Below are 24896 nucleotides of genomic sequence, written 5' to 3'. Positions count from 1 at the left end.
TCCCGCTGCTGCGCAGCTAAGCACCGGCTATCGATTGCTTCGGTCTGAACCCGGAAGTTGAGGTTTGTGTTTACAGCGTGTTGCTAGCTTGCACCCTGAAGTTAATAAAGAGAGAAGGAAAATGAATGAAACACAGAACGGAGCAGTGCCAGGAGCCATTTCGGTTCACAATTTTTCCGAAAAGATTTTGGAGCAGACGGTGCACTTCCATGTCATGAAGCTGAACGGCGGCTTCTTCCTCTGGGTCGGTTCGAGTCCGGTTCTGTCCAACTTGGCGGTTTCAATGAGCAGCAAATATGTAAGTTATCCCCTCCGTTGTGCTGCCTCTTGGGGGGGGGGGTCGGTGTGTTGTATTAAGTCCTGGAGGATGCGACTTCATTCTGAGGTCCAACACGAAACGCTTCCCTCCAGCAGTCACGTGATTGCTTGGTGCTTCGTTTGAAGCGGAGCCGAAAAATTACTTAACCAATTAAGTTTGTTGGCACATTACTAGAAATATAAATACGTAGGAAGCTGTTCATAATTGATCTCTCTGACATTCAGTGATTTAGGGTTAGTTTGCTTTTGTCATTCATGTCTTCAAGTGTGTCCACGAATGAAACTGTTGGTAGTGCCGAGTACTGACTGGTACTACTGCGAAAATACTACTCGCCTGCGTTGCTCCACAGTTCATCCGTAGTGTATTTAACCCTTTATTCTCAGGGGGATCGTCAGTTATGAAGGGTGAAACTGACAGTGAATCATGTAGAATGTGGTGGGCACAGCCAGTGTCCTCTTGTTGGAGGAGGTGGTGTCGTCCACCTGTCGCTTCAGGGTTCTATCACCTCCAGGAAACGTTTTCTTGACGCTCCTGCTGTGCTGCTCCTTCCTGCAGCCTGAAGCCGCTCACGACTTCTTCAGCTGCGCCACAAACCACAGGTTAAATTCTCTCCAGGGCTTGGACACAAACGCCTGAGTGGTCTACGTTCATGAGGGCGAGCAGGGATGGAGAGAGGAAGCACCTTGACCGCCCAGTCTCACTGCTGCTCTGTGTTTCCAGGACTCGATGCCACTGTCCACGTTGGTCCTGGGGGACCCGTCCAACACCGCGCCGAACTCCCTGGCCCAGAGATTAGGTAACGTTTTCATGGAGTGATTTCATCTCAGTGGGATTATTGGAGTCGACACACTCCTACAACTATGGTTTAACCCTGGTTTATGCTTCTGCGTCGCGGCGACGGCGAAGACCACGCCGCCATTGAGCATTCGAAGTTCTGTGTCGATGGAACGCGTTGCTCTGCAATTCACCGCCAAGCCGCGAGGGGGCGTGGCTGTCTTTGTATGGTTTGGGGTAGTGATGTTCGATACCACCAATTTCATTTCCGATCCGATACTGAGTAAAATTCATGCTGGTATCGGCGATACCGATCTGATACCGATACTTTGTGCAATTACACCTAATGTGTCTGGTAAATCTGAAAAAAGTAGTGTATTTCAAATCATGGCCTCACAAAAATACAAGAAATCCAAGTCATTGCTTATATATATTTCAAACTTGAGGCAGCAGCCTTCTTCTTATACAAGCCAACAGAAAAACAGAGGACACAGCCATATAAAATATATGAAAATAGTCTCAAGTTCAAGAAGAAAAGAAAACATGTAAAATAATAAACCCTGTTATTAATCCAAGATGAACTCATGCAACTATTTTTTGAAGTGTGTATTTATTTTGTTACTTTTCATAACCATATTAATTTGATCAACAGCAACAGTGCTGGGCACCGCTTAAGTTCCATATTTTTACTTGTTACCTGGATAGTGCCAGCCTGCAGCACAGAAGGACTCGGCCACAGACGTCTGTCTTGCCCTACCAGCAGCAGCACCTGAAGCTGCGCTCTCCTCCTCTGTCCGATTGACAGCAAATGCCTCATACTCTGTGTTGTGGGACAACCTCAGGTGTTTCACGAGTTTTGCTGTGTTGCCACAACTTCTGTTTCCCCACATGTATCGCACACTGCCTCTTGGCTGTTTGTGGAGCTGAAGTAGCTCCACACAGCACTCCGCTTACGCTCCGCCATTGCGAGTGAGTGAGTGACTGAGCGAGCAGCGCGTGAGCGCTGCTGTGCTTCCGCATTACGCTCTTACCCAGGCGGAAGAAAAAGTAGTTCCCACCAACTATGACATTTATCCAAGATCTCGATAGTTTAAATATTTTCCACTTTGTTCTTGTTAATGATATACATAATCTCAAATGACTGAAGTATCAAAAGGATCGATATTTTGATTTGAGAATCGATTTTAGAACCTAGAGATCTGGTATTGGAAGTATTGATATTTCAGTATCGATCCGCACATCACTAGTTTGGGGGCTCTTGACGGATTCCAAACCAAAACTATTTTCAACAGAAAGTCCAGTGCTTTTCTTTGAGCGACTGTTTGCTTTCATGAATCAAACTGTAAACTTTGAACATGTCTTCTTGTGGCCGTTTTCTTCTGGAGACGTAACACATTTGTCGACGCAACGCGTCGTCAGGATTTTTTGGAGGTGCACGTCAGGCTCCGGCGTAGAGAAGCATAAACCAGGCCTGAGGCCATGAAGTTCAGAGTAAAGTAAAAAAGAAAAGAGAGGCCTCCAAGCAGCGCCGGGGCCCAGCGTGAGCCCTTCGCATTCTTAGTCGTGTTTAATGAACTTTCACTGGGGAAACTGAACTAAATTAAACTTTCAACAGGATCTACAAAAAAAAGTTCTGGGCATTTTGGGATTTGATCGCTGCTAATAAATGTCTTGTTTCCTCAGGAACGTTTCAAAAAGTGTTGAGTCGTCAAATGTTAGATGGTAAAAGTTTGGAGTTCCGCTGAAAATGTATGGGATGTAGGTTTTCTTCCCCTTTCGTCAGAGTGAATGTCACAAACCCCGATTGTCAGACATTTTCAGTTTTGGTTGTTGTTGTGTGTCACGTGACCGAGCGAGCGCCGCTCACCTCAGGCTCCTCACTGATAAGATGGTGTGTGATGGAACGTTTGTGTCACTTTAACCCCGGGGAGGTCAACGACGAGCCGGTTCTAACCGTGGAAACTCCGAGCTGTTTCATTAAAACCGGCCTGATGGAAGTTTTGGGGGATTTGTGACTCAAATCAAGAGCTCAAGACACGACACTGCAGAAGTCAGAGGAGCGGCTGGTGATGGTTCTGAATGTTTCAGTGTGTAAACCAACCACAAAGCTGCGCAATGAACCGTGCAGCAATCAGAAAAACACATCTGACGGCCGAGGAGAGACGCGCCTCAGCCCCACGGCGGCTGATGATTGTTTGTGTTCGACAGCAAAGAAGACCAAGAAGCAGGTGTTTGTGAGCTACAGCCTCCCGGTGACCGACGCCAGCCTCTCCCTCCTGGTGGAGAACCGGATCAAAACGGAACTGGAGCTCCACCCAGAACTCTTCTGAGCCTCCGAGGTCGACCTCAGGCCCCGCCTCTCTGACACCACAGTCACCACACCAGTCACGTCACGTGATCTTTTATTGACACAATAAATTAAGTGGTTTATTATCAAAACATGTAGGCCTATGGCTTTTTGTACAAATGCATCATTAAAAAAATAACACTTAGAAAACAGCATTAGTGGTTGTTTTTCCTCTTTCTTTTTTTTTTCCCCGAGTGTTGAACTGTTGGAACGAGCAAACCTCAAGGGTGTTTGAAATATCGATACATGCCATGTAATAAATATGACTTTAAAAAAAATGGAAGATGTTTGGTTGCGATGATTCAGGAATATTAGGACAAAAGATGGTTTATTGGCTGTTTCATCTATTTAATGTGCTTATATTCTCTAAGGTGAGCGGTCGGTACATCGTCGATGGCACACGAACAAACCTTTTACGCACTCCTAAGGTTTACTTGCATCAATATACACGAGTCACATCAAGTCTATGCAGGCTGCTGCTGCTCTATTCTAGTTGTTACAAATTTTTAAAAAACTAAAGTATTGTGCTTTCTGGCTAGAGTTACAACATTACCACAGTACAGAGAACAGGGGGTGAGAGTTGGAGTGTTTGCTAGTCAAGGAGGTATTTCAAGCAACAGAATCGCCCTTGGCAACATGACAAAATAAATACTGGTTTTCTTAAATTACATTGTGTCTTCTCTGTCGAGTGAAAGGAACAGAGACGCCGTGATAAAGCCGTTTGAATGAAGATGCATCATCAGACATAGTGCGCTCTCATGTCCGTTCAACTCTCACGCGTGCTCAGCGTTCCCCGCGGCCTCTCGAGGTTACGCGCTGCCAGGGTCTCCGGCTGCTTGGCAGAGGAACGTTACAACTGTTTGTGAAACACCCTGATTGTCCATCGTCCCCGGAACTGGACGAGAAGTTAGAGAACCTCCTCTCCTCTGTGCTACATTACAGAGGTAAGACCCATGCTAGTTAGCTTAGCATAGTAAATGGGAGCGGATGGGAAGTGTTAGCGTATCCGTTGACTCAGGAAGGAAACATAACCCTCCTCCTCTTGGTTCCTTCTCACGTCCACCATCATCAGGAGCAGCAGTCACTCTTCCAGTCGTGAGGCTTTCAAGGTGCTGCGTCAAATGACTGCGCCCAGTCAGGAAAGTAGTTCCGGCCACATGTCTGATTCTTACACCACAATGTCTTGAAATTTTTAAAGGATTTTCTGACAAGTTTTATCACAACTCTCACGACATTCATGTAGGCAAAGGAAAGAGAAGTGTATTTGACGAAACTGGACCGAAGTACGCGAACACTTCCCCCTCACTACTGTTCATTGTGCTAAGCTAACTAGCGCCTAGCTGGTCTCCGTGTGTCTCATGTTGCATTCTAGGGAAACCCAGAGCTCAGCAGTGTGAACACTTAAATAATGTACCGTTTTTAGCACTTGTGTCCTATTTCTGTCACGTTCTTCGTACAGGACTCTTAGTCCTCAAAGTGTAGACATGTTGCTACGTTAAAATACGCAAACTACTGCATGGAGGTGTTATCGCTTCTGAGGTACAACCAGCGTCTCTGTCTTTGAGTCCGGCTCGCGGGACGACGGACAATAAGAGGGTTTCACAAAAAGTTGGCGTCTCTCTTTGAATCCGACAGCCATCATGCAACCACAGCTCACTCCAGAAACCAGCGCCTAGGCTGGCCTCACCTCTGAGGATAAAGTGCCACGTTGGACTTGAACCCGAGGGACCACAAATAAGAAGTAAAAAAAAAACAAATAATTTGTGCCCTTTCATGCAAAAGAGTGGTAGTGGTTTAGCCGGTCCCTGGATCTCCAACGTGTCGGCTAAAAATCACAAACACTTGATTGTGTCTCTGACATTTAGTGCAAAAATAACGTACAAAGTTAGAGGATGCAGTGAAATCCTCTGTTCAACGAGTCGGCGCCACAAACGGGGGACTCCCGTTGCTGATAGCTGGTCCGCTCCACTCTGCCTCGTCACTCGTGAAAGAGCCCACGTCAGTGCAAGAACGTCACCGCTGAAGACCTCAGTTCAATATTTTTGGCAGCTCCTGAAGGAATCATATTCACTACAAATGACACAAATCACCGTTTCACAGTTCATCCAAACAATTATTTCATCCCTTAAGAGTTTTCTGTCACAGGTTCAGTTAATTCTGGGGTGGGGTGGGAGGCTGCTGATGCTCACACTCCGTTGGCTATCGCACGGTTGCCTATCACCTCGCCGCCAGTGGCCAGGGAATAGGAGGCAGGAACCGCTGCCAGAGCGGTGGCTGCTGCTACTGTTGCTCCCCCGGTGGCTGAGAGGTGTAGCGGTGTGTCGTGGACACGGGAGTAGTCCCTGTCACTCTTGGCGAGGAGGAGGTGCTGCTCTCCGGGATGGAGCAGGGTCTGCCGGGTGAAGGTCTCTCCATCCGCCAGGCTCTCGGGCAGCGGCTGACCCCGGGGCTCAGGCAGCAGCAGCAGGCAGATGATGCACAGCAGGGTGCAGCAGGCGAAGATCACGTGATGCAGGAAGTAGCCCTTCTGGTTGTGGAGCTCCATGATGGGCGCGGTGAGCATGCCGAAGCCGGCGCTGGCCAGAACCAAACCCAGACCTCCACCCCTGGACGAAAGAGCAGTTCCCGTGTCAGTCAAGGCCTCACCACTAGATGGAGCCAGTTAGCAACTCCTGAACCAGAGCTGTGACCCACAGTTAAACATAATAGGCCAGCCCCTGAAATTTTGAGTGCACCTTTATTTTAACCTTTATGGTAAAGGCCCAGAGAACCGGCAGGGGCACGAAGTAAAAGTACAATAGGAGGTACAACTAACTACACAAAGCTACTGAGAAATCCTTCATTGAGCTTTGAGAAACAGGAATTAGCAAACTCTTGTCATTATTTACTTCCTAAATTTGTTCCTTTGTCCTTTCACGTGTGGAACTGTCACATATTTGTGGTTTTATCACCATTAATATAAGAAATTGGCCTGATTTCAATCACAAAGGTCTATGAAATATTTCCAGGGAATTCAATTAAAATGTCACAAAAACCTTTTAAAGAAAGTGAACGAAAGAACTTCTTCAGTACTGCAACAACGTTCTCTGCACTCCTGGTGAAGTTTCCATGAAAATAAATGCAGGTATTTTTATTTTGTAGATAAACTGCACAACGGGGGGAGAGCAGGCTGCGACTCAGAGCCTCAGCACAAAGGGTGTTCGTATGAAATGATAAGAGTGACGTCTGGCGGCTTCCTTGACCGAGTGTTTGTGACCACGCAGGCTCACCTGATGACAGTCGGAGTGATTTCAGCAGAGAAGAAGATGCTGAGGATGCTGACGGCGTGGGAGGAGAACATGCCGATGATGGAGAAGGCCACAGAGAATTTCCTGTTCAGCGTGTCTCGCAGGACTGAGTGGAAGAGGATGAGAAAATGTAAGTGACCCGGCCGGCAGGCGGCGGCATCCCTGAGTTTAGATGTCATGTGACGGCGGCGGCTGTACCTGTGTCGTGCCGGAGACTGTACTTCCCGATCACTGCGTTCCATCAGCGAGCGTCGGAGGATGGGAGAGAAACACCACACTAGTGAGCACAACCGCTGAGACACAAACAAGGCTGAAAATAATGACCACACACTCTGCAGATGTAGGTCACCGGGAGAGGAGATGCGGCGCTCTGCTGGCTTAACGGTGCATGTGCAGCCGCAGCGCCGTCTGCTCAGTGCCCCCCCCCCCCCCAAACTCTCAGCTCTAGCAGGAAAATGCGAGAGGAAGCTTTGTTTCCTCCTCCTGTGCTCGTTACCCAGGCTCGGTGTGAAAGCTCCGGTAAACGAGGAGAGCAGAGGAGCAGCGGCGCGCGTGCAGCACTGCGTGACGAGGGACAACGTGGGAATGTTCGTTTGATAATTATTAGTCTTTTGTTATTATTTATAGATGGAAGGTCAAGAAAATGTAGATTTAACTGCTTCGTTGCAGGGGAGGGAGGTGGCGATGCGGCGGGGTTGAGTCCAAGTACCTCGGCTGATATTTGTACTTCATCTTTTGACTGAAATCCAGTTCAAACCTGATGGTTACTCGTGATCTCTACGTACATTAAAAGTTCTCTTGTGGTACATGTACACCTCAAAAATTACTGAGGTGCAACATAAAACTTGAAATTGTTTTGCTGTTCACAAACAAACAAGGAAAACCAGCTTTTTAAAATCAAAGCCAGGAGCTCCGGTTGCGGTGACCGCAGCGGGCCCGTCTGGCTCGGCAGGCGCAGGTGACGGCGGCGCTGCGACCTGTGAGGGTCTGAGGTTCACGTCAGCACCAGCCTTCTGCTGGCAGATTTGATCTGGGAGTGAATCCGGATTGAACCCGTTCCCACTGCGGTTAAAAGCCTGATATGTTTTGGTTCTGGTGTTCATTGGGGGCGGGACTCCGGCTACGATGGCGCCCTGCTGCTGTGTCTGTTGTGTGCGGTGACTCACGGTTCAGCAAACCCAGCTGCAGAAGCGATGCCAGCGCCGTGATGATCATGAAGGTCAGCAGCCCTCCGCGTCGCCCCATCAACGCCACCATGGGGCAAAGTGCCAGGCAGGTTGCCACGGCGATGCCAGCTATCGTGTAATAGTCCGCGTGGCACAGAGCAGTGGGCTGGGCCTCGGGGTCCAACATGCTGCGGGCGAAGCAGTGGTGGATCCCATAACCCGTCAGCCTGCGCAGAGACACAAACAGCGATCAGACGGGCGTAGGGATGCCACAGATGTTGGCTTTGTCGGCGAGGCCTCGCCGCCACACTCACGAGTTGACACAGAGCACCACGATGTTCTTCCACAGGTTCCTGGTGCTCATCATCTTGACGATGCAGGTCCTCTGGGGTTTCTTGTGCAGCTCCTGCTCCAGCTCTGAAACAGCAAACACACACCTGGAGACCTTCCTCTCACCAACAGCCCCTCGGGGACTTTTAGCTCTGAAAGTTCTTCAACAGAACCAGGAGCTCCATCATCTATCGGTCTGCCGGCTCGCAGCGGCGTAGTGGGTGGGGGGCGCACGGGCGTTGCCGGTCCAGCACAGTGCTGCTTGTCTCTGAACTTTACGACCAGATGGAGGAACGTAGCTCTGTGTCGGTCCCCCACTGTGGATTTACTTATTCGTATTTTTTTACTTCTGCTTACAAATCTACATAAATAATTTCGCTGTGGTTCCTTCAGGCTCGAGAGGGGATCTGGACCAGATATCAGATGAAGGTTCTGATCCGCGTGCTGATCCAGATTCCTCACCCGAGCTCACGCTGGACCATAAAGACGAGGTGAAACACCTCGTTGGTGGCGTGTTTTTAGGAAAAGAACAATGCATCGTGATCTTGTCAGGCTTCGCTCGTCATCGTGAGTGACGGACGTCAGATTTATTGATCTTCCCGTTCAATCACGTCTGATCTTCTGTGTTTGATTGCGATCACATTTCATCATACGAACGCCCCGCCGTGTGCACGCGTGACCCGGCGTCTTTGAGGCGTTGTGTGTTGGTTGCGTGTTCATTTCATCACACATCAAGTACATCAACGCTTTGATCCTCCTGACCACAGGTGCCTCTCGACCCCCCCAGCTCGACCTATCAGACGCGCCCAGGTGTGTGTACTCCTGCCCCCTGGAGGTCAGTGTGTTGGCAAGGTTACGCAAAAATTATGAACAAATCATGAATCATATGAAAGTAATGATAACTCAGTAAATGATGGAGGATTCTTAGCACGGTGGGGCTGCTCGTCTCATGAAGGCTTGAGTTTCTCAGAACAGAACGACCGACTCGTTTTAGAAAGACGGACTCCTGGAAAGCATCACTCTTTGGGGAGCCCCTGCTGTTTACATGCATTTGCATCATGAAGTGAATAAATCAGCAGAAAGTATAAATTTGGTCGGCAGAATGACTTCATCTCTGAAGTCGTCGTCACCTGAAAGAACTCCACTGGGCTCGGTTGTCATGTCAACCTGGTTTTTCCTGGCGATGCGCAGCATCATTGCTTTGGAGCGTCTGTAGTGCTGGGTGGCCAACAACCAGCGCAGCGACTCGGGAAAAATCCTGCAGAGAAGAAAAGAGACAGAAACATAAATGGAGGGAGAAACGACAGACCAGAACAAGAGGAGACGGGGGGGGGGGGGGACGACAACAAGAGAAGAAGAGTATTGTTTGCTAGTGGGACAATGTGCTCAGAGCTGTGTGGAACTGTGTGTTTGTACAAGCCATTGCCTGGCAGCTCAGCACCAGAAGAATCTGCCCCCCCCTGCAGTGGATTTCCTCAGAGGGCGGGACTCACCAGACGTAGGGCAGCATCAAAACGAAAGGGCTTATTATTACAATCTGCAGGACCTGCCAGTCATCCCGGTGCGGCCAATTGCGGCAGAGAGCGGCCACCCCTGGCATCAGTAGCTGCCCGCCCACCGTCAGAAAACTGGCCACCATGGTCATGGAGAACCGCCAGCCAGGCAAACACAGCTCAACCCCTGAAGTCAAGAGAGGGAGAGGGAGATTTAGCGTCCAGGAGTGGAGACGTGAAGCTGCGTGAGATCATTAACGGAGTCATAATGGCCTGGAGGGGGGAGGTTCCCTCCATGGCCGCCCCCCGTATTGAGTTTCCTCTCTGAATTATTGAGGATTCCTATCAGTGGTCCGACCCCCCCCCCCCCCCCCCCCCCCGAGACCCCACGAGTTTAACACCCGAGCACATTAAGAACTTAGCAGGGAAAGCCTTCTGAGTGAGTTCCCCTCCTTCTTGTAACGTGGTACAGTCCAGATGGCCTGGTCCATATGGCAAGGTCTTTTTGAAGGTGACCATTGTGGGTGTGAGGAGGAGGGGGAGGAGAAGGAGGGGGGGCGGGAGGCTCTCTAACCTGGGCTGGTGTACTGTCACTTCTTATGGTGGAAATGAGAGAAAGAGAAGGAGGAAAGGCAACAGGAGGGAGGGAATTAAATCGGAAGAGAGGACCGGAATACAAATGACTTCTCCCTCTGAAGGACATGAGAGAGTCCCTCCATTCATCGGTGGAACCTCCCAAAGAATAATAATGGAGAGAGAGAGGGAGAGAGAAGGGGAGAGGAAGATGTGGAGATAAGAGGACGAGTAGAAAACGATTCAGTTAGAGCTCAAGACAGGAGGTCAAAATGAAGGCATTAATGGAGAGACCCCCCCCCCCCCCCCCCCCGTGTTCCACAACAGACGAGGGGACTCACATCGAGCGTGAGCGCCGTCCGTCTGTCCTTCATCCGGCAGCGGAACAAATATATTGACCTTTTACTGTGAGGTAGAGGTAGTACTGCCATATTGATAAAAATACTCTGTAGCAGTCCAGAGTACCATGTAAAGGAGTAAAGGAGGAGCACTTTTAGGAGTCCAGAGTAAATGAATGCAGTTTTAATGAGCGCCGTGTTCTTATACATGCATTATGCATCATTAATACTGCAGCTGGCAGTATTCTCATGTTATCGAGCGTCTATGATGTGGAGCGATTTAACAAACATGGTGGAGTTTATTCCTCGGCGCCAGCGACAGCTGGGACCTGGAGGACTTCTGTTTTGAAGTTTTTCCATCTGTACTGTACATCCTGTACTCGTTACTGAGACGTCGCCGGGCAAAGTTCCTCGCATTTGGTTCAGAGTTCCACTGCGACCCGAGAGAAGAACCGATGAAGGTTCCTGTGGTCAAAGGACAAGGACGCGTCTCGGATGCATTCACCTGCAATGTGGTATTTCTAGGCTCAATGAATATGCGGTACTAGTACATACAGTATTAACTCTTTCTCCGCCACTGACTAGAACTCCTGGCAGTCGGTGTTGTCAGTGTGTTAGGAGGAAAATCACAGTTTGTTTGTGTAATTTCACTATAAAAGTAGCTCTCAAATACTGCAGTGGAGCGGACGGCAGCACTCAGAGTACCTCATAACTGTGCTGAGTTTACAGTACATGTGGGGAGAAGGAGACAGAAGAGCCTGGCAGGAGGGCAATAAGATGAAAATGCTGTGTTAATATGCTAAAATGTGTGTGTTATTATTAATTATTCATACTTGAGGTAGCGAACAGAAGTGAAACAGGAAGTTACTGGAGTAAATGATCACCGGTAAATATGAAGTCAGTGCAGCAGTGCTGTGGTTGCTGACCGTTTCAAGTCAAAGTCCTGTTGTTAATGTGGCGTTCAAGTACAAAGTACTACTTCAATGAGTGTACTGAGCGACAGACTCCAGAAATTAACTGCACCTTGGCAGAGGCGGCGCATCCCAAACTGAGCCGAGGAACAAAAAACAATCCTCACCTCCCTTGAGAGGCGTCTGATGCTGCCGGCTCTCACTCACACACACAGACACACACACACACAGACACACACACACACAGACACACACACAGACACACACACACACAGACACACACACACACACACAGACACACACACACGGTGGCAAAGACCTTTTGTTCCAGCGGAGTGGTAGAATGGCTCTCCTTGTGCTGATTATCTCATGCCCCCCTGTGGGCTGCCCCCCCCCCCCCACTCTTCCCTCTTGCTCATCAGCACTGAAGTGGCTCTCCCTCTGTCAGCCACCATCCCCCACCTCCCCCCCTCCCTCTTTACCCCCGTCCTCCACTGTCTTTACATCTGAACAGTTGCTCGAAACAAGAACTACAGTGGCAGGACGGCAGACAAAGAGAGGCACAACCCAGAGTCGCCGATCTCTGCTGATGGGCGGCTGACAGGCCCCCCCCCCCCCGCCCACTGTGGGTGGTTCGCTACACTTGCCCGGGGCAGGGGAGCTGAGGGGGAACGGCCATCAGATCTATGACAGCACCACTGAGAACCACCATGAGTGTGTGATGTTGATGGATGCACTAATGAAGTACTGTGTTACTGCACTTCACAAGAGTTTCTGGTATTTGTACTTCAGTAATTAGTTTTCTGGCGATGTTGTACTTCTGCCTCCTACACTGTACTGCCTGTATGTGTACTCTCTGTTGGTTCCACTTCTGCAGTACAGTATGTCACTTTACCACAAAGAGGTTGTATTGAAGCAGGTCTCTATAGCAACGGATTTTCATCAGGCTAGCTGGAGGGGGGAGGGGAATGGGCCCATGAGGACCGACCCGTTACAGCACCGCCTGGTGGCAACAGGAAGTTGCGTTGTTAAACACTGATAGCCTCCTCTCAGGTGTGGTCAGAACCTCCTTCAGAACTCACGGTTACCGTGGCGATGAGGCGGCCATATTTGATATTTGATCATCGAACAGGAAACTGAGGGAGCTGGACCCCACAGTGTCAGATCTCTGATGAGAGTCCAGGCCTGAAGGCAGCGGTGCTCGGCACATCGGGTACAAACACTTGTGCTGCTGTGAATCAGGACTTGTTCCCCTGACTTGAAACTTGTTCTGACAAACTTGGATTTGCCCCAGAAGACTTGAGATCAGTTCAGGTTTGGGACACGTTTGTACTTGCCGCGATCCCGGCTGACCGCAGCTGCCGTCGCCAGACCTTCCAGAGCCACGCTCTGTGGTGCTCAGGAAGCGGCGCTGCGGCGCTGTAGCTTCTTAATCCTGACATTTGCACAGACCCAAAGGAATGAGGCTGCATTTGCTTTCCCACCAGCGAGACAAGGTTAACATCTTTGCCTCTTCCTCTCTTTGTCTGTGTGAGCTCATGGAAGAGACACGCAGCTCCTGGAGTTCTGCACGCCGGCGTGTTGTCATGAGCCGGAGGTGGAGGAGGGACGGCTGCTGACTCAGCTGGGGACACAGACTCAGCCTGCTGATTCTCTCTGATACGTTTCTACTAAATCACCTACGACGCAGAGTGACTCGTAACAGTTCAAGCAGAATCAGACGCTGTCGTGTCCTCCATCACACGGGCGTTTGTCACTGAGTGTTGTATCTCCGGCTTGTTTACAGTCTTTGGTAGTTGTAGTCAAAGCAGCACGGAGGACGGTGGCTGTATTTCTGTTGTATGTTTAGCTGCAGTCTGTTTTCCAAACTCAGAAGCGGCTGAGTGACGCTGCAGCGCCGCCGCAGTTGAATCTGTGACTGAGATCGGCGGTCGGCGGGAGACACCCGTGTAGACGGCAGGCTCGTTTGACGTGGGACTGAACGCAGGTGAAAGATTTTCCCTTTGCAGAAAACCTCTGTGAGTCGGTGGGTGTCAGCAGGACGTTCAGCTTGAGGCAACGAAGCACCGGCTTTGCAGACGTAAACGAGAGACGAGATTTTAAACTGGCTGCTGTGGAGAAGTTGATTGTAAACTTTTGGTCCTGAGTCTTGTAATCTGACGCTTTGTTTCAGCCGATACTTTGGGTTCGGTCAATTAAAACATCAAACTAAGAGAAAAGCAAGTACCAGGAGAAGTGCTCTAACTGCTCCCACTGGGCAGACCTCTAAATGATCCACTAATAAATCCGTCCAGAACGGGCGCCACACACAAATACACACACACACACACACACACACACACACGGCGACACGTTTACATGAGCAGGACGCGCTGGAGCTTCTGCTGCCAGCTTCGGTGGACTTGATTATTCGCTGCATGCTGGAGCGAGATAACCACACGATGAGAAAATGAGCGAGTGAGGGTGGGTTAATAATGAAATGGTATTGAGTGGGGGGAGGGGTGGAGGGGGATGAATGGGCACGGGAGCAGCAAGGGAAGCAGGGAGCGAAAATGGAAAAGGGTCTGATGGATTTAGAAGCAGAAATTCAGTGTGTTTCTTTGGCAGGAGGTGGAGGAGCAGGCAGGCAGGAAGAGCAGTTCAGCAGCACAATGGCGCGTATGACACAAACGCACACGTGCCGTTTCCACACAATCCTCCTGAAGCCGCTCCCGGTGGTTTTATGTTTCTGATCTGCTTCCTCCTGCTGAGCGCTCAGCTGCAAATGCAACACTGGAAAAACACCCCAACATCCCTCTGTCAAGGTGAACGGTCAAGCGTGGCAATTCCTGTCCCCACCAGGTGGCGCTATGACTATTCTGGCCCTCTCACATTTAGCGAAAATCTGCATCTTAGGTTTTAGCGTAATCCTACTGGCGGGAACACGTCTCAGAGGTTAAATCACCGGCTCTCATCTTTTATTTACGCTGACATCCATCTCCCAACACGCACTCAAGCAGCGCAGCGAGATCAAGGACCGGTCCTGACTGACTGGGCTGAGACGCACGACTCCAACTGATCCCACGGCGTCCCTGCTGCAGCGGGGAGATACGGTTCTGAGGGGCTTCGCTCCACCGTCCACTGCTGAGGAAACATTAAAGGGAGACGGCGGTTCATTGCAGCTACGTTTTGTGGCTTTGGCCCCTCGCGTCTGCTGGTGCGAGGAATCGCTGCGATATGAAAATGTCCAGCCGGCTCAAACAGAGGGCACCCAAAATCAGTGTCCCTTTAGCACAGGAGGCCTGGGGGGTCAGACTGATCAGCTGAAGCCCCTCTCCCCAAAAAAACCTGCCACCAGTTGCTTTCCACAGGTTTAATAAGCACCGGGTCCCGGGTCAGGTGACCCTGCAGTGGACTCGGCGGCGCTGATTGTTGAGGTTGTTCATTTGTTTCTGGTCGTAGCTTCGGTAGCAAGAACTCCTAACAAGCGGAAGGCGTCAGGTCAGGAGAAATCTCTGACTGGGTGTCCACTTTGTATCCGCAAAAAAATAAAATTTAGTGTTTCCTTGCAGCCCTGGAGGATGATGCACACGATACTGGTTATTCTACGTGTTTTCTTACTGTTAATGGGATGGCGGCGGCTGTTAGCTGCTGTCATTGTGTGAATTCACATCAAAGTCTTTTTCTCCGAGTGAGAGTGTGTGTGTGTGTGTGTTCCTCTACACCTCACACACACACTCTCTAGAAACACCTTTTTTTCCGCTGAACTTCAAAGTGCAGGCAGACAATCTGGCCTCTCCCACATGGAGACACACACCGCACACGTACTTCTCTCCGTCACCGTCACTGCTGAATACACACCGAGTTAAAATAAAACGAAAAACAAAACCCTGAAGCTTCCCTGGACCAGGGAGTGTATTTAAGGTGACGTCCAAATGGCTGGAACAGCAACTCATGAGACAGAGACAAATTCTGAGCGTCATGAGTTGAAACAGAATTTTAGTGGAGATTCGTCAGCCCACAAACAAACAGACGGGTCTTTGTTGGCGGGCCTGAGATCTTCAGGTTTTTCAGCAAGTTGTGATGAATCCAACTTGGCTCCACATAATACAGACAAGGAGAAGAACTTTTGCCCATTTTAACAGTATAATTTGGTAGGTTTTTTTTTTCAGCTGCTACTAATAAATCTCCAGAAAGCCACACTTAACCAGAATATAATTCAATGATGCTAATGGGGCTAACGATGGATATGTTACATGGGATACACGTGGAGGGAAAGACAGGTTTCATTTTTTTTCAAAAACGGAAGATAAAACACCTGACAAAGACCAGAAAAACCCTTCAGGGAATGTCTAGAAGAAAATACCGCAGTATCTTATCTGGATCTGTTCTTCACGTTGAGGCGTGTTTCTCTAACATTGTCACAAACATGCGTGCTTGAAAACGTACTTGAAAAAGGAGAGGAGAACGCTTCAGTTTGTATGTTATGTGATGAATAACTCTGAAGTCGGATGTCGTCTCCACATAAATAACAAATATTAGCTCAAGATTAGCTAGATTGTACGGCTGAACTATGCCTGATTTTACTGAAACAAAAGTTGCTGGTTTTACTGCTTCTGTACATGTACATTTGAAGCACTTCTAATATAATAATGTCGGTGTTTAAAACTTTAATCTGTTGTATTTTTTATCGAAACAAACCCCACAATTTTCATATCTAACGTTTAGCCGTTGGCCTCTGGTGGTGAACTCTGCTGAGTCACATCATGCTAACATTAGCTGTTAGCCACATGCGTCGCCAAACAGACTTGTGTATTTGTGAATTTATTTATCGACAGAAATTTCAGTACATGAAAATGTAGCTCTCTGTTCTATGTGATTCACAATTTAACTCTTCAACCAGGCGACTAAATGCTAGCTAGGCACATGATTCTATCTTATTTTTGCCAAGCTAGCCGCGTCTCTCAGGGTAGCGATGACGGTCACCAACAATTGAACAAACTGTCATGAACTTCGTACAGATGTTAATCTTCATCGGGTGATGAGTCCTACACGATAGTCCCGTCTGCCTCGGTTGTACTTTGTGTTAATTAACAAATGTGAGCATTCATACACAGCGAAGCATCGACGTGTTAGCATTCCGACATTAGCGTTTAGCTCACAGTGCAGCAAGCACTGATTCTTGTTGAGAACTCGAGTTCTTATTTTCTCTGTTTCAGCTGCGGTTGTTGATGCCAGTATGACTCGGGTTTCCTTTGAAAGGGTGCTAATTGCAGCCGTCCTCCTGATTGTGTTGCCACTGACTCGTTATCTACTTCACGTCTATTTCTTTGTAATGACCCTGATTATCTGTGGTTATCCCGGCTCTCCCACCACAGCGCTGTCACAGTCCTCAGCCTCGAAGTCGCACCGCAAGGTTAAACCTCATCCTCCTTTACATTCACATCTCTCCGCCACCCAAAGGGCATTCGCCGCAAACCACAATATTGTTTGTGTTTGCCTTTGATCACATCGCAGATTAAACTCTCAGCCGTCGCTGGGCAGACGGCTCTGGGCGTCCATTTTGTTTGTTTGTTTTTAGAAGCACTTTAGCCGAGATTTATCAAGAACCCCCCGCCGAGAGGGATGAAAACCCGCCTCACCAGCCAGTCTCACAGCCTGCCCCCGCTCCACGCATAATGTATGACTAATCTCTCACTGGCCTGAAAGAGGGAGGACGGTGTGAGAGAGAGGGGGATGAAGCTGTGGGCTGAGGACATTCTCAGGAGAAATGAAAACACTATCAGTCAGTAATGTTTCATTTTAAACGCGTTGGCCTGTTTGTGACTCTTCTGTGGTGCCCCAGAGGAGACATGAAGCATTGCCCCCCCCGCAGGAACTCAGGAAAATAGCCTTTCCAGCCATTGTTTCCATTGCTGAGTCAACTCACAGTCGTAATTTTGCCATGGCTTTGATGACGTCATCACCCTTAATTGTTGGCTGATACGACATCGTAGACGAAGAGTCAGATGTGAACGCACCACTTCCCTCTGACAGGCTAACGTCAGGGGCGCTAATATGCAGCTGCTGTTGCTGTTTCTGTCATTGCTTCCCTGCCGATGCGCCTTCGATCAAAGATATGGAACCCAAAACTGCTCTTGATGAGTAGGTGGGTCATTGCATGGCACCATCAGTGTGTGTGTGTGTGTGTGTGTGTGTGTGGGGGGGGGGGGGGGGGGGCAACAACCCTAGGGGACATTTCGGAATCAATTAATTCCCAGCCACGGTACCCAGCTGATGATTGTTTTAGGTGGAATAACAACAACAATATTTCAACGTTTTCTACCATCAGGGTCGCTGGTTCGATCCTCATTGCCCCCGGTGACTATGTTGAAGTGCCCTTGAGCAAGATACTAAACCTGATGGAGCAATTAGCTCCACAGTCTTGCCCCCCCCCCCCCCCCCGTGACCCTGAACGGTTAAGCAGTACAGAAAATGAATGGATGGATGGATGGATGGATGGATGGGTGGATGGGTGGATGGATGGATGGATGGATGGATGGGTGGATGGGTCTACTTGTCAGTCCCACATTGCGAGCATCTAGAGACTCTCTACTTTTTGGGTTCTGTCACTGATCTGGAGGAGAGCGGAGAGAGAGAGAGAGAGAGAGAGGGAGAGAGGGAGGAATAAGAGCAGGCAGATGGGAGGCTTGTACTTACTGAGCACGTAGAGGGAGAGAGTGAGGCCTGCCATGCAGAAACCCTCAAAGAAGCGCAAGGTGCTGAACATGGTGACGTTGACAGAGAAGGCAACACTCAGACCAAACACCAGCATGAAGAGCACAGAGAGGATCAACACAGGGTGCCGGCCAAACCTGCGAGGCAGAGAGGAGGAGGAGAAAGACAACTGTCACAGATGAAAGGGGCCGTTCCAGTCATTGTTTCCTTCAGACCGCTGGGACTTCCCGGTTCTCATGGGGTCAGAAGGTCAGTGGGTCGGGTCAGAGCTGAGGCCCCACTGGCCTTGCACATTTCTTTACATTGTTTCCATGGTTACTGATCCTAAACACAATACAAAGACTTTCTTTTTTTTCCCACGAGGCGGCTCAGGTGGCTCTCAGGGTGCAGACGTGACCACAAAGAACCCAAGGAACTGAAAGGGTCTGTTCACGGAAAAAAGACTTTCATTCCTTCGTCGGCCCTAACAAAGGGAGCGGTTCAGCCCAGCCCGGTTCTGTTGGACTTGCACTGAGCTCAACAGCAGATTTGTTCTCTGGGCCCTGGTTACTGGGAAAACTGCCGGCCGCACAGTGAAAAGGTTTTTCTGGAGCTAATAGAGCCACTTTGTAGCCGATCAGGAGTTTGAGGTTCTGCATTGTTTGTAAACTCTTGCTGACCCGATGAGATGATGCCATCGGGTCAGTGTGCACGTCATCTTTCGCGGCGTAAAATTATGTAACCTAGTTCGTTACATAACGTGCACGGCTGAAGTTTTACAGGATATCAGTGCACTGAATGATTAAGCCTGATTGGCGTTTGCGTCTCTGGGGGCAGGTCTGACACGCAAACCGGCGTTTGATTGACACATTTCGAGCTAATCGTCAGGGACAAATTATGAAAATCTGTCAGCCGAAAACAGCGTCCCGATTATCTTGGCTGCTTACGTTCATCTTTGACCGTGTTCATCCCTTCAAAAACTCATGTCTTAGAACCGGTCCTCCTGGATTTCTCCTCAACAACCTGCTGGAAACAGGACGCGTATTTTCATACTGACCCGCCAGGCGTGTCCCGTGGCATCTATAAACATGGGACAGAACTCCTTCTCTTGCAGCACGAACACAATTCAAACGCAACAAAGAAAACAGGTTTAACTCCAGGAGATAAAACTCAAACCGCCTGCGTGATCTGAAGAGCCGTAATGTCGTCGTTTTAATCTGAAAAAAACAAATCTTTATTCCCAACCAGGCTGCACTGAAGCACAAAACAGAAAAAGAGTCGGCAGCATACCAGTCAGCCATGACACCCATCACTAGGTAGCCAAATATGGAGCCCACCAGCAACGAAAACTTGGCGATGTGCACCTTCCAGGCCGAGTCACACACCAGGTTCCACTGGAACGAGAGGCAGAGAGGAGAACGTGAGTCGTGTTCTCAGAGAAGCATCCCGGAAAATAAGATGAAAGAGAATTAAACATTGGCAGCTCATTTTAAAAAAAAAAGAAAAAAGAAGTGAACGAGACAAGAAAAGAAACACAGGCGTCTCTCGTCGCAAGTCAAACACATCCACTCCCAGCCGCCGTTTTGATAATTCATGAAGGCTGATGAGTGTGCAAATATGCGACGAATCCTCCTGAAATATTCAAATCACATGTGCATCTTGAGGGGGAAATAAAAAAGAGAGACGGACCGAGAGAGAGAGAGAACCCGATGGGACAAAAGCGAGAGCAGCAGCATGCGTGTGGTTTTTACACCACAAATCAATTGTTTTCCACTCTTTCCGCTAGGCCCACGGGTCAGTGAACACACCGCGGCGGCTCAAGGACACATGTGGAAACGAGATGCGGAGCCTATTGTGCGACGTTGGGAGTATCTGGAGGACCTGGCAGGCCAATTCAGCTGAGAGTGGAAATAATCTTCAGCAATGATTCGCCGAGCGCCCTGCTGAGCCGAAGAGGAGACAAGGATGATTATTGGTTATGAAATGGCCGTGGTGGTGAAGGAGCGCAGTCAGGATGGGTTTGTTGGACTTTCAGCACCAGCGCGTGAAAACAGACCGCGCACGCAGCTGCGGTTCCCCTCTGGTCCTGATGTCAATGTGGTTTTTACGAAACCAGCCCAGCCAGTTAATAATTACTTATTAAAATCATGTATTTTACTCAAATGCGCTGCATTGTTTATCTCCCCCAGGGACAAACAAAATGAACCCTGAATTCCCCAGTTCCTCCACTGTCGAGCAGAGACAGTCCAGGCCAGAGGAGGCGCCGATGAGTTCATGTTGTCAGTGGCGTTTGTTTGGCTCTCAGCAGGATTACACCAAAGAATAAAAGGCTGATTTTTACCAAACTTGGTGGGGAAGTTCAGGATGAACCCATAAAACTTGGGGGCAGATGAGTCGTAGCGCCACCTGGTGGTTACAGGAAGTGAGCCTGACTTCAGAATAACACTGTTTTGTCTTGGGGTGGTACATAAACTAAAAACACAAGTTTTCGCGCCGGTACGACGCCACAGCAGTTATCGGTCCTAAAACAGGATCCCGCTGCTTGCTACTTGACCCTGATTGACGTTCCCTTCTCTTGGCCTGCTGGCCAATATTGTTTTCGAGCTGAAAAGCAGAACTGATGATTGTCGGCATCAGTGGGAGGAGCTAAAGGTAGGCGACGGAAATATCTAAGAAATGGCTCCAGTCAAACGTGTCAGTAGCGGTTCAGGGTAGAGGAGGAAGTTCCTCAAGGCCCCACTGATGTCACGGCCGTGTTGGTCCAACTCGGGGATCGTGCCTTCAGTCTCCATGCGGCCTCGACTCCTCTGTCTAGCTGCTCTGTGGTTTGTCCTTCAGCTCCTACAAGGGACGTATTACTGCTCGCCTGCACAGGAATGATAATAATAATCAATGAGGTGCTTTCATCAGCGTGAGGGGAGGTCCTCTGCTGCTCCTCTGTGCTCACAGCCGGATCCATAGTTCTCCCAGCTCTGACCTCGACCTCGGCCGTGCCTCCGGGTGCTGCGCTGAACTCGCTCTGCCACTGAAGCCAAACACTGCAGAGAGACTTCAGAAGTTCCTGCTCTGCTGGGGGGGGGGGGGGGGGGGGGACTCTTGCGGCGAGAGGATTCTTGAGATTCCACTGATGCGACCCACAACTGAGCTGCCTCTGTTCCAGTCGCGGCTGTTTTCCTCGCCCGTTGTTTACTCGTTGAATCGTCGTTTAACTGATAAACTGTCAGAGTTTCTCACGACTCGTAGCGACGCCGACAAACACCAACAAACCTTAGGTTGTCTGAAGCAAACGTCTGACAGTTTACCTGAGGAAGCCATACATTGATCGATGATATTTGGAGATCAGTTTTCTTTTGATCGACTTGTTAATCAATGGGAGCAGCTGGACTTTCGCTGTAATTATACTTCTATTAATGCTGGAGCGCGACAGCGATCGTGATGGCTGCTTCAGATGGTTTAGTTCTTCATGTTTTAGTTAAATTAGCTTGAAGAACCACTGACCCACGCACCAGCAGCAGGAGCCTGATGGTGCAGTCTAACTGCTGCTTCGAGGGGGGGGGGGGGGGGGGTGAAGGTGTAGTAATGCATGTAAATCCACTCTGGTCATCAGTGCAGGGACACAGAGCCCAAGCAGCCCAGAAACTCCCTCCTGCTGGAGCCCCGTTTCACTCACAAGGACATAAATGAACCTGATGGAGAAGAACTGCTGGAGCGAGTTTGTCTGGGTGGTTAAATTTGGTTTCCCTGAACTGCACCTGTTCACTTCCACCCATGGGACAACAACACAAGTATGTGTGTATGTGTGTGTGTGTGTGTGTGTGTGTGTGTGTGTGTGTGTGTGTGTAAGAATATTTCATCTGTTTGACTTTCTTTATCACACACATTGAGCTCTGCAGCCCTGAAATCCAAACACACTCCCACATCGCCAGTGCTAATCGCGAGTTGGAGCTTAGCCACACACACACACACACACACACTCACACACACACACACACACACACACACACACTGGTATTGAGGTCAGTGGGTGAGTTGTCAGTGGTAGTATTTGTTTCAGCTTTGCTCTAAACACTGATGATGATGATGATGATGATGATGATGATGATGATGATGATGGTGAGCAGAGGCTCCTTCCCTCCCCGGGCCTTCCTGCTCCTCTCTCGTTACCTTGGTAACCACATTCTGACTCAGTCCCGTCTGCAGCTCCAGCCTCCACTCCTTGCAGGCGCACAGCGCACCGCCGTCGCCGTCTCCCTGCCACCCGGTGCCGTTGACTCTGAGCTGGAGCGCGGGCGCGCCGCCGGTGACGGTCACCGGCGGGGGCGCCGTGGTCCAGTTGCTTTCGTTGACCGAGGGCTGCACGCACGTGCCGTTGGGCTGAGCCAGGAGTAAATAATCCGAGAACTGGCTGAAGCCGATGAACAACGCCGGTATCCAGGTCAGGACCACGAGCTGCTTCTGGTGTTTCCCGAACCCCCCGAGAGACGGCAGAACCGAGCCGTCGATGCGCGGCAGCAGCCGGGGCGCCGGGGGCTCCAGCGGGGTGAAGCCGTTCTCGGGCGGGTGGTCCTGCGCCTCCGCCCGGCCGGCTGCCATCACGGCCCGGCCCCGAGCAGAGCAGCTGGGCGCAACAGCGGGTGAAGGAGCGCCCCCTCCCCACCCGCTCTGCCGCCGTCCGCGCGCGCTGCGTTAAGCCCCCCCGACACAAAGGGAGCTCAGATAAATCCTGAACGCAGCCGACAAAAGCCAAAAAGAGGGGGTCTTGGGTCTGGGCACCGGAATCACCGAACCCTCATGGCGAGGGGTCTGGAAGGGACCGGGGGTTGTCCGAGCTCCCGGGGAGGAGAGGGCGTGAGCGGAGGGGCACGCTCACCGGCGTGCGCGCTGTGTTCCATGACTTCAGCTCCCGCACCGGGACCCGTCCATGTGGAGCTGATCTGGGCCGGGCCTGAGGGTTGTACGGCAGTGGAATACGGAGCTACATCCAGGGTGGGCTCCTCTCAACATCCGCGGGTCGCGCGCCACAGGTCTCATACCTGTCCAGACGTGACCTCCCGGAGGTGCGCGTCACTCCGCTCCTCCATCTCCTCTCCTCTCTGAGGGTCGAGCTGCCGGGTTCAGGTGGAACACGCTGCTCGGGTCTGTCGCTGTCTAGTCAATGGGACACGGTGCCAAAGCGGGGCTTGGAGCAGAGAGGGGGGGGGGGGGGGCGAAACCCCGCCCCCCGGTCGCGCTATGCTCCTGATTGGAGCGTCTTCAAAGGGCGACTGCAGGCAACAATGAGCCCCTTTGTGACGCCCCTGCCCAGAGAGCGCTGATATTTACTCAGTTACTCAACCCCCCCTCATCGACTGGAGGTGATTAATAATAAAGATCAAGGGTGGAGGTATTGATCCGGGTCCTGTGAGAGCCGACGCGGGTGCTGGACGTCCCGCGGAGGGTGTTTGACGTCATAAGACTTCTTGTCTTGACCGTCACATGAACAAGCAGCAGTAGTTACAGGCTGGAGGAGACAATAGAGGGGTGGTGGGGTGATATTGCGCCTGTCAGCCGCGCGGGGGCGGCAAACCGCCACATTCCGCGCGCCCTTGCAGCACTTTCGGGAGCTGTCAATCAATCAAGCAATTAAACGACCCGAAAACACACGCGGGGAGTTGGAGGCGGGTGCCGCGAGGCCGGAGAGTGAGACGCGAGTGTGCTGAGAGTGATGCAGAAGCCCAGGGGTCCTCGAGGCAGCTGGTCTCGCCCGGGTGAGCGCGCGAGTGTGACCTTGAGATTCAATTGAGTGACAGACCGGGAGGGAGGGGGCGGGGCCTGCCGGTGCGGAGGCCAGAGGGACAAATAGATGAGACAACTTCCACCGGGGAAGGTACAAACCCGAATGTTCCCTCAATCTAAGAGTTTGGAGTTCTGTGGATGCGATTAACTCGTGGCCACGAGATGTTATTTTGATCTCTGCACATTATTGTGAAGCCAGGACACGATGAGATCCGTAGGATCCTCTTCACGTGGAGGAGGATTCATCCATCCAGAGATTTTGAAGGAAACCAAGTGGAGTCGGTGTGTGTGTGTGTGTACACACTAGTTTACCTGGCAGTTGCCTCGCCTGAATGAATGAACGCCATGCGGCTGACAGTAACAGCGAGGTGACACCTTGGGTTCAGCTCTGCTCATCTCTCACCTCCTCTTCACCCCACCTTTTCCTCCTCCTCCTCTTCACCCCTCCTCTTCCTCCTCCTCCTCTTCACCCCACCCCTCCTCCTCCTCCTCCTCAGAGGCTTGTTAAGGTTTAAGATGGAGGAGGAGAACATGCCTGTGTGTGAGTGTGTCATCTGTTACAGGCTGCCACACCCTATTATAGCACATACCAGCGCTGGCTCAGGCATTCTCACCGCCCCCCCCCCCAAAAAAAAAAACAGAATGTGCCCCCCCAGCTAGACTCACAAAAACACTGATCAACTTTAATAAATGACTTATTGACTGTTTAATTGTTGCAGGCAGCTGCTAAAAAGAAATCGTTCACAATTTATTCCCTTTATTTCTCCGATGTGTTCCGTGCGTGATTGACAGCCAGAATTTGAGCCCTTTTCTCTCTCCTAAAGCCTCTTTCACATAGACGTTCTAGTAAAGATGAATATCCTCCAAACACCTCTAGTGATTTTCACTGTTCACCCGTGGAGCCTCTT

General features: G+C 50.3%; 2 protein-coding genes across 3 annotated transcripts; one reads left to right on the top strand and one right to left on the bottom strand.

Annotated features, from left to right (window-relative positions):
- Positions 1-23: 23 nt before the first annotated feature.
- Positions 24-4020, top strand: psmg4 (proteasome (prosome, macropain) assembly chaperone 4). Its single transcript, XM_086223500.1, has 3 exons — positions 24-298; positions 1040-1115; positions 3302-4020. Exons 1-3 carry the CDS (start codon positions 122-124, stop codon positions 3421-3423), a joined length of 375 nt encoding a protein of 124 aa, XP_086079626.1. The 5' UTR covers positions 24-121; the 3' UTR covers positions 3424-4020.
- Positions 3485-23359, bottom strand: slc22a23b (solute carrier family 22 member 23b). Of its 2 annotated transcripts, none has more exons than XM_086223497.1 (10): positions 22378-23359; positions 19504-19607; positions 18217-18371; positions 9717-9903; positions 9354-9481; positions 8208-8310; positions 7894-8120; positions 6926-6958; positions 6710-6833; positions 3485-6046 (listed from the first exon to the last, which is right to left on the bottom strand). In XM_086223497.1, exons 1-10 carry the CDS (start codon positions 22804-22806, stop codon positions 5626-5628), a joined length of 1911 nt encoding a protein of 636 aa, XP_086079623.1. In that variant the 5' UTR covers positions 22807-23359; the 3' UTR covers positions 3485-5625. The 2 variants fall into 2 exon arrangements, with proteins under 2 accessions (XP_086079623.1, XP_086079624.1); XM_086223498.1 differs by lacking the exon at positions 22378-23359 and adding an exon at positions 20095-20127.
- Between the last annotated feature and the right edge of the window lie 1537 nt (positions 23360-24896).

Source organism: Aulostomus chinensis, chromosome 14 (assembly GCF_037954235.1).
Source record: "Aulostomus chinensis isolate RoL2024-O1b breed Wild chromosome 14, RoL_Achi_v1.0, whole genome shotgun sequence".
NCBI classification, from domain to species: Eukaryota; Metazoa; Chordata; class Actinopteri; order Syngnathiformes; family Aulostomidae; genus Aulostomus; species Aulostomus chinensis.
This window is presented reverse-complemented; position numbering and strand designations above follow the sequence as displayed.

Bases quoted from the DNA above. Each gene is read 5' to 3' on its own strand.
- psmg4 (XM_086223500.1), top strand. From the start codon at position 122: ATGAATGAAACACAGAACGGAGCAGTGCCAGGAGCCATTTCGGTTCAC. The intron at 299-1,039 runs GTAAGTTATCCC...CTGTGTTTCCAG, and splicing joins TTTCAATGAGCAGCAAATAT to GACTCGATGCCACTGTCCAC. The intron at 1,116-3,301 runs GTAACGTTTTCA...TGTGTTCGACAG, and splicing joins CTCCCTGGCCCAGAGATTAG to CAAAGAAGACCAAGAAGCAG.
- slc22a23b (XM_086223497.1), bottom strand. From the start codon at position 22,806: ATGGCAGCCGGCCGGGCGGAGGCGCAGGACCACCCGCCCGAGAACGGC. The intron at 8,311-9,353 runs GTGACGACGACT...TTGCTGTTTCAG, and splicing joins GCCCAGTGGAGTTCTTTCAG to AGCTGGAGCAGGAGCTGCAC. The intron at 6,959-7,893 runs GTGAGTCACCGC...GATGGAACGCAG, and splicing joins GCAGCTGGGTTTGCTGAACC to TGATCGGGAAGTACAGTCTC.